The 10,000-nt window shown below is 35.2% G+C and overlaps 1 protein-coding gene across 1 annotated transcript in view; it reads right to left on the bottom strand.

The window, feature by feature from the left end:
- Positions 1–6,024: 6,024 nt before the first annotated feature.
- Positions 6,025–10,000, bottom strand: part of LOC125031180 (transmembrane protein 185A-like) — a 21,124-nt gene continuing 17,148 nt past the window's right edge. The window contains exon 7 of the mRNA XM_047621776.1: positions 6,025–9,448. Within this exon, the coding sequence (XP_047477732.1) occupies positions 9,207–9,448 (242 nt within the window). The 3' untranslated portion in view covers positions 6,025–9,206. The remainder of the gene's footprint in view (positions 9,449–10,000) is intronic.

Consider the following 10,000-nt stretch of genomic DNA (forward strand, 5'->3'; position numbering starts at 1 on the left):
TTCTTCACAGCTGCACCGAAACAAGTCTCAGCGCATATGTGTTTGTTGCAACATCTGTGGTCCGTATGATAATGAGTCTTTAGACATCGAGGGAAAATAGTTGCGGATTATATGATTTTATTCGAAATTAGCAGTGTGTACATACTAGGCTATGCAATGCTCACGTGTTTTTCGTCATAAGTACAACTGTTTCCATTCATGACGAAATGCTTTCGTCATGAATGACTCACTCCATATAACACGTTGGCACCCGCGCTAGTAAGACGTTATCGCTCTTCCCGACCACGTAGGCATCTTTTAACAATCATGTTTTTGTCTATCATACGGTACACTTTTTTATGTGGAAGAGCTGTATCTGTAGACTGGTCATGATCATCTCTGTCTGATCCTTCTCTCAGCCTCTTTGTCAGTCCCGTTGTTAGGCGGTCGTTACCTCCTTTCTGTGCTTGTGTAGGCATGCTCGTCTGTCTTCTTATTGCCTGCTTGTCTTTTTTTCTCTTTGCCTGCTCTTCCTCTGTCGGTGCTATTGTCAGTCAGTCTCTCTCCCTCTCTCTCTCTTGGATAATTATCCTGTGAGACAAATATTTCCCTCAACAATCTGTCAACCTGTTGTAATTATATAATGCGCGCATATATTATGTGCGCCGTATGTAATTATGTGAGCTGTGGAGACTTATCAAGATGAGGGTGGAAAATTATCGTGTTATATCACTCTACTGATATGTAAACCACTGGCATTGAATACTTGTATTTTGTACTTAAAGTATTGTATTTATTCGAATATGTTGATATACCTAAGTGAATGTGAACCCACACATACCTAAGTGAATGTGAACCCACACAGGGACTTATTAAGATAGGGGTGAGGATAACCTAACTTAGCTTATCCTTTGTCTCAATAAAAATTTTCGAAGTCAAAAGTCTCTCTCTATCTATCTATCTCCATTTATCCGTCATTTTATTTTAACATGTGTTAATCTTCGATCTTGTACTCTAGGTAGGCCTGTGCTTGAATACAAAGACAGCGCATGTGATTTTGGTTTAGTGCACTGGTTACGAAGCATATTGTGTAATATGTTTTAACACAAATAACTTTCGAAATTCTGTTTGAATGCTTTATTTCTCAATATGCCACATCCGATTACCATTATTGACATTTCTTCCAGAATTCTCGGACAAGTATAACAGGACCGAATTCCCATTTTTGGATATTCTACTTGCACCTGCTCAGAATCACAAGGGTCGGTGATCAAATTATTATTTTCGGCTTCAAAGACGAGCATCCACGCAATAAGAACACCGATTGCATCAGCGCATCTTGCCGAGATCCTTTGTTCTTTTGCTAGGGTCGCGAACTCCATCATTTAACCGGCCATTGATATCTCAGGCCAAACTGGCGATAGAAACCCTTGTAAAGGTCATCGGTGAACCTTTCCAGTTGAGATGATACACATGCTAGTGAGATTTAAATGTATACGTGTGCTCCTAATATATAAGTCTGTATAAGAGTGTGTGGTAGCTGTCGCACCTGTTATTTATTTATGTTATTAATAGTAGCTCTTATTCTTCTTCGTTATATATTCATCCACTGTATTTTTTATCTCTGGTTTTCAATACTTCCATCCCCGGTAGAATGATATAGTAGTGGAAACTGAATGAGGAGACCGATAACACGAATTATTATACCAACTATGATATGATACTATAATAAGTAAAACTTAAATTCATAGAAATTAATGGCGGTAGTGTTAAAACGGCAAGAAACCCAACCCAGTGAATATTCATACATAAGGACATGCAGATACACAGAGTTAAACGCATATCTATCTGGCTATCTGGCTGTCTAGCTTTCTACATATAAGTGTGCATGTGTGTGCATCATCTCTCTCTCTCTCACACACACACGTTTATTTCTGTGAATATGTATACCCATATGTATGCATATTCATTGGGTCAGGCCTCTCGCAGTTTTAACAGCTGACCGAATAACGGGTTGCAAATGTGAACGTGGAACCTTCTCGGTACACTTAAAGTTTCCTCGCGTTTATGTTTTATGATTATCACTCACTAGCAAGATTCTTGTGATCTTATTTAGTTTAGTATTCACCAGCAATGTTCACACGAAAGAGAGCTGATAGTAGACATGCTTATACTTATCACCAACATTCAGTCAATTCATTTTAACGTGAAGATTTCCCTATTATTTGGAGTTAAAAGTCTACAGCGATAATGACTGCCAGAGAATACTCTCTCAGTAACTATGCAGAGACTGTTATCTCCTTAACTATGTTGTGTTTTACCGCTTCTAATGAGAAAGGACTAGGATATCATTTGCTCATAATCGATTCCAGGCACTAAAATGAGCGCACATTAATGACTTGGCATTATAACGTAACATATTTATTATTTTATTGAAATCAGTAGCGGTGGAATCACAGTGTAATCTCTGCACTGAAATCCTGCCGTTATCATATTCCAGGTCGACTTTGATCATATTATTATTCAAATATTCTTTTAGCATCTACAATAATATGGACGGTAACAAGAAGCATCTAATAATTCGCGAAAGAGTTTTTTGTATGATAAATATGCCTGTGTTGCATTTTTTTAAGTTTTTTCTTTTTTAACAAAACAAAAATAACTATCTGGCATAATGAAAAAAAAAAATCTTACTGTAGTGCTTTTAAAACAATAAAGGCATTTTTGCCGATTAAATAATAAATGAAGATATACTGCCGTTGATGTTTAAATTTCATTTTTGTCTACCATTTTATGTCTTAAAATTAGAATGACAGAAAATATGATTAAATAAACTTCCTTTCTCAATAATTCTGTGATGCATTCACATCCAAGGTTTTTTTTCTTTCTTTCTGTAACTGCAAAATCTATTACCTGAAAATAGCATATTTGACTGTAAGGAAATCAATCACGCGCTGGGATATATGATTTTCAGTGGATTTGGATTTCGTGTTGTACATGCACCAATGACATTAGCCAGTATAACACTTATTGAAACTAAAAATTCCAGTTCGGCGGTTGGCTAATCTCAAAATTGGTATTTCTTTAAATTGGTCCTTCTAGCTCTCGGCTCCAGAATACACAGACGCATTTTAAAACTTGTCAGTCACTAATTAGTGCAAGTTGCCATGTAACACCCTCTGCAAACGAGTGATACATGTTAGCTGTATTTTTTTTTTTTTTTTTTTTTTTTATACAGAATACAAAACTAAATTTGATGTGACTCTATTTTTATACAGCCACATTTATTGTCTTATCTCTAAACCTATATGTTGGAATGGTTATAACGTTTGAAAATAAACATGCAAAATATTACACAACCGACAATATGCATAAAACATGCATGTTCATATTGTCTCTAATGTTATTTTACTGCCTTGAGACACATTCAGCATTAGCGTATTTTACATTATCAACGCAAAGGTCTAGTTTGAATGGTTAATGGTTAATGGTTAATGGTTAAATGCAAAATAAATGTGCTAGACATCTAAGGTCATGTAGCACTATAGTAAATGGTAGTTAGTGATTAGTTGTCAAAGCTGGGCAAAGGAATTGACGAGTAAATGGGTTAAGGTTGGGTAAGGTAATGTATAGGGGTTAGATCAAGTGAAGGATGTATATGCATTTGAGGAATGAAAACAGGTTGTCAAAGCAGAAAGTGTGAGAAGTTGTGGGAGGGCTCACGAAAATCGGTCCCATTTGGCTGGGCTAAATAGATTATTTAAGAATTTTGTAGAGATAGGGGTAGTAGAAGGACGGGGGCATGTGGAAGAGGGAGTAGTGTTGAGGGAGGTAGTGTTATGGGGAGGTGGACAATAAGGTTGTAAGGTAGTAATAAGGGAGGATGGGGTAGTTGATGAAGAAGGTTGTGGGGGTATAATTGTTGAAGTTGAGCATGTTGGGAGTAGAAATGTCTCCTGGGGTGTTGATTAGGGTGGATACTGTACTAGTTGGCATTGAGGAGGGGGTGTTAGTTGTAGTGTTCAGAGCCGTGGTCAAAGGAGAGCCTGGGGTCAGGGAATCGGGCGAGTTTGAATTGGTGGAGCTATTTGATGAAGAGGCAATTGCCTCTAATAATGGTATGGTTAATGGTTAATGGTTAATGGTTATTCATTGTTGGCCATGATAAGCCTGGAGTATGTTGGGGAGAGAAATGGTCCACCCCTCAGGGTCGCTTGAGGGGTAAGGGCTAGACAACTAAAGCAGGGGAATACCGTGTCCATGGCTCCCTCAGGCCGTTCAGGACTGGCACAAAGTCAGCCTTTCATCCTTTCAGCACGGCTCTCACACCTTAGGAAGTGGATAGTAGAAGGGGTTGGTGAAGGGACAGAAATGAAGAAGTAGGAGGGGAAAAAAAGACCGTGCAAAATTTGTTGAGTCGAGGGCTGAGTCCCAAGGTTGGGGAGTTCCCCAGCATTGGGTCCCAGTCTCCGCCTCATAAGCTCCCCCACGACAACAACGGGCAAGGGATTGGGGGGGGGGGGTCTAGTTTGAAACTAAACCATTAACTTTAAAAGCCAGCAAACACGACAGATGCTATTGGCAACTGTACATGTTCACATCGATCAAAGCTCATAAACTTTGCTTTTTATATTCCAGATAATGACATGCAACAATTATACATAATTCAAATTTGCATAAATATTATGACACCTTTTATTTAAAAATGGGGTTTCACAAATGCACACACAAATTTGTAATGCTACAACCATGTTCACCAGATGGCGGAGAAGGGAAATGGAAAATGCGAAAGGAAAAGAGAGAGAGAGAGAGAGAGAGAGAGAGAGAGAGAGAGAGAGAGAGAGAGAGAGAGAGGGAGAGGGAGAGGGAGAGGGAGAGGGAGAGGGAGAGGGAGAGGGAGAGGGAGAGGGAGAGGGAAAGAGAGAGAGGGAGAGGGAGAGGGAGAGGGAGAGGGAGAGGGAGAGGGAGAGAGGGAGAGGGAGAGAAGGAGAGAAGAAGAGAAGGAGAGAGGGAGAGAGGGAGAGAGAGGGAGAGAGAGGGAGAGAGAGGGAGAGAGAGGGAGAGAGAAGGAGAGTGAGAGAGGGAAAGAGGAAAATAGGGAAAGAGAGAGAGAGAGAGAGAGAGAGAGAGAGAGAGAGAGAGAGAGAGAGAGAGAGAGAGAGAGAGAGAGAGAGAGAGAGAGAATAGAGAGTTGAAGGTATATGTATAGAGAGAGGGAAGATAATGTTTGTGATAAGTGTATGTATGTGTATATGTATATATGTATATATATATATATATATATATATATATATATATATATTATACACATATATATGATAATATGTATATATATAAGATTATATATATATAAATATATATATATATATATAAATATATGTATATGTATATGTATATGTGTATATATATATATTTGTTTATTTATATAATTATACATAGTAGGCAACTGTCAAGCTGAAAAGGTGATGAAACTGCAGCACCGCTTCACGTCACCTACTGCCGCCGAATCATGGTGAAACCTCGCATGTAATATCTCGGGATATCAAGTCAGTCCATACTTACACTGACTAGGCCTTTTCACGGAGGAAGTCTGCATTTTTCTTGACAGAGGGAAGTTTCTAACTGCAGACTAAAACAGATCTACCAAATGAACTAAATCCAAGTAATTAGTAGGCAATACTTATTTTACGAAACTGGCGCAGTGCCCGTTCCATTGGTATCGCTTGGCAGACAGCGCCTCCAGATACAAGCGCAAGAACTGAAATGTCCTGAGTTTTGGTTGGGTAACGCGATATGGTGAGCCATAATCCTGAATTTTCGTGGTTAGTAAATTGGCTACATATTAATTTGTTTAATTGTACACCAAGAGTTAGAGATGCTCTACTAAAAAAAAGTTATTTTGATATTTTCTCAACCTAAATCTTTCCCGAAAATTTAATCCCTGCAACTAGAATAAAAATATTTTTTGATTCTATATAAATGTACAAAAAAAATCATTCAATGTTACCATTACAAAAATATAATCAAGGTTAAGGAAAATAAAGGTTATCTTTTAATCAGTTTGGAAAAAAAACATATTTTATTTTACTATCACAACAATAACTTCTTATCATACATATAAAATAGTAAGCCAAACTTATTGCCAACAAATTTGTTCACACAATTATAGGCTTTATGTATGGGATTTGATATAAGCTTCTTGTCTGAAAAAAATAGCTATATCAAAAACTTTAGTAATATTTGTTTTTCTAGTTGCCTCAAATGTATGTTCTAATAGATGGACCGCTTATTTAACCTTGTCAATAACACTATTTTTTATCTCTAATATAAATTTGATACTCAAACTTCTATAACTACTGATCTCCAAAACATATCTAATAATTCTGGTCCTGGACACGAGCATGAAAAGCCATTGATAGATGTTTCAATTTGTTTTAACTCATTTCCCATTGCTGGGATATATTTCCGCCAGTCGATACAACTTGGTAACATCAGCATTTTCTTTGTATAGGCAAACTAACTACTAATATAACTCTAGTCTTCAATGGTTTCTTGAGATTGTACCTTTTGGAAATGATTATAAATTAACAGAAAGCACATCATCATATCTAATAAATTAATGAAAATTATGTAATATAATCATGTAATCACTTGGGTTATATGTTACAATATCACTAGATGATAAATTACAAAAGCACTCTAAATGTTTTTTGATGTACTTCTGCTGTCATGAACACTTTGCTGTACTGAGTGACCTGAGGTGAAGCCCCACATAAAACTAACTACATGCTTCTGACCTGCTGCCATTTTTGGCCTATTCCATCTTTGGTTATGTAGAGAGGATATGACACATATGATTTGAAAAACTGCAAGTCAGTAATATGATGGTCCAAGTTATTACTACTAATGTCATCATCATCTTGGTGATAATTACTGTAATAACAATGACTTTTTGTATGGTGGGGATGGAGCATTAGTTGCTATCTACTCACTGTAATGACATTTGCAGTTGCCTCTCTGTGAATGAGATAGTGCACCCCATGATCAATTCCTTGAGTTAACAAAATTGAAGTGGACATTCATGCACTTTTTTGTATTCTACATGCATTAAATACAAATATCCTACTGACAGATATGAAAAAATTGAAAAAAAAAAAAAAAACATGAAGTAATCATAATTCAATTAAAATAATATATTGCTAACTAGGTCTAATTATTTTTGGGCTATCATGGGTATGAAGTTTGGGATGACAACTGATGGTTTCACACTTGCTCATATCAACAATTTATCAGTCTAACTATAGTATTTATAAATAAAAGAATAATCAATCCTAGCACATAAAACAAACAGAAATTTCCACTTTATCCCTTGAACTGCAATTCCAGAGAATCTTGCTTTCTTATACTTTTCTTCTGAATAATTAGAAAAGGCCTACACATCTCTACTAATGTTATCTAAATATTGTACAAAATACATTCCTAATTCTACATGGTTCAAAATCAGTAGGCACCTATTTCCCTTTCATCTTAAAGTTACATATACCATCTAACATTTAAAGCTCTGCAACTGTCATATATAGTTATATGGAAATAATGATATATAAAATTAAAGCACCAAAAATATAAATGTTATTTAACTTGAATATTGTCCGTACTGATCGATAAGAAATTCTTCCCATTATTTCCATTATAATATTTTTTAAATATATAGTACTGTAGCTATTGTTTTCTTCTGTATATTGAGCTGGAATCATGATGTCACAGGTTAACTTACTGAATATATAATAAAGATAGGAACATTTTTAAATGAATCACTGCAATTCTACATTTTGACTTCTTCTGTATATATGATGAAAACATTATTACTCCTTACAATTAAGGATCACCTGTGGCATCATACACATAAATATTTTCTTCTAGAAGAAACAAATAAATTGGAATACCATATGAGTCTACATCTTAGATTCACAGATCAGTCTGTAATTATCTCTAGGGTGTGAGAAAGTAAAAAAATATTTTAAAATGTTTCTTCACAATGGTATTAAGCAGCCATCCACAGTTACTGGTATACAATGAACACAAAAAGTATGCTTGGGGTTAATTACCCATTTATGCTTTTGAAAATCTCTAAAAGTATTACTTAATACTCAAAACGTTCTTTGGGTATCAACATTTCTGCTTCTAAAAAAATGATAAATATGAATGACCCTTACAGAAAAGTGAAATTGAAAATACTTACCATTATTGCAACTGGGCTTGATACAAGTGAACACTAAGTAGCAAATGCTGTTTGTAAGGATATAAATACTTTGTTGCTACTCTACATCACCCAAAATATTCTTTGTTGTAAAAAGTTAACAAAACTACTTAGGACAACAGGTTTTGTTGTGCCAGTGGGTAATGTAGAAGTCATGTTTCTCCATAATTTGTATATATTTCTATTGAACCATATTCATGTTGACAAATGTATAAAAGGAATGAATGAGAATGAATATCATCACAATACAAGAGATATATTTGACTGGTTTTGATTATATCATGTATTTCTGATGAAAATATAATTGAAACAATCAAATACACCTCCTGTACTGTGAAGATATTCATTTCATTCATACCTTTTATACATACATTTCTATTACTGAAATTGCATTTGTCAAAAAAAAAAAAAAAAAAAAAAAAAAAAAAAATAATATATATATAAATATATAAAGAAAGAAAGAAAGAAAGAAGGAAAAAAATTGTTGATGTATAATGACTAAGTCTACAAATGATTATATGAAAGAAAAAAAAAATGCACCATACTGGAAATTCATACCTAGTTTCTAAAACAGCCTCTGATATTACTGACTACATTGAAAAATGGGAAAAAAAAAAAACGAAAAAAAATCTTACATTAACAAATATATTTTGCTGGTATTAAGGTCAGGAAAAGAAAGGCATGAAATTTCTAAAACAAGGCAAACAGATCAAAGAACATCCAAGAATTTCTCTGTGCATATTTTATAGTATCAAATAGAAATTTTATCCTCTCAAAAGTTTAATCAGCAAGACTCTTGCTGTACTCAACCCAATAAAAATAATTTGACTTGAAAGATATCAAATTGTAATAAATATATACTTTTATACTAAACAGCTAAATCCTCCAAGGAAAGATGAATGCCCATCTATTTGTAAAGCAAGATGTATCATCTATGTTAATCTCATTAATCATTACTGTCTGTTTTCGCTTAGTCAGGAACTTCCAAACTTATAGCTGGCACAACAACTCTGTGTTCTAGTCTACGAGATGAAGCTACAACATCTTTCTTTTCTGAGGTAACAACACCTCCTTCTACTGAGAGAGGGCTACGGTTATCAGTCTGAGACTCTTCTGCATGAGGAATACTGTAGGATATGTTCGCATACTCTTGAAGGAGAGGGCAAACTCCAAGCAAAAACTGGCACACATCTTTTCGCAGGCCAAACCACCCTGTGGAAGAGATATATAAAGAAAGTTTATGTTAATTCTGAAACAATCCCAATATGTTTATGAATAAATAAACACATCCAAAAACTGAAAGCATCCTCAGGAAAAGATTTTTATGATAACCTCTTCTTTACCAAATCTATATTTGTTGTACAAAGAAACATTGCCTGAAAATATTCATGTAATAGTGGAAATGTAAGTACATACACTGTCAAAGAAATGACAGCTAATGGGATTTATGACACCCATTAAAGCTGGTTTAATTAAGTTGTCAACAAAGACTGAAGAATCTAGATGGCATGAAATGATTTTATGGTGGTCTTGACATGATTTGCCATAAATGTAAGCCAGTAATGGTATGGTGGCTTTTATATATGAAGCATCAAAACAAAGCGCTCGATCTGTGGTGTGCGGCGCACCAAAGCGCTACGAGCCGGTGATTCAGCTTGATGTACCGAACTCCCGCGCTCAAATTCAGCGCGTTGCCATATGTATGTGTATGTGTGTGTGTGTGTGTGTACAAATATATAAATATAAATATAAATATAAATATAA

The sequence above is a fragment of the Penaeus chinensis genome, chromosome 12, assembly GCF_019202785.1.
Source record: "Penaeus chinensis breed Huanghai No. 1 chromosome 12, ASM1920278v2, whole genome shotgun sequence".
Lineage (NCBI taxonomy): Eukaryota > Metazoa > Arthropoda > Malacostraca > Decapoda > Penaeidae > Penaeus > Penaeus chinensis.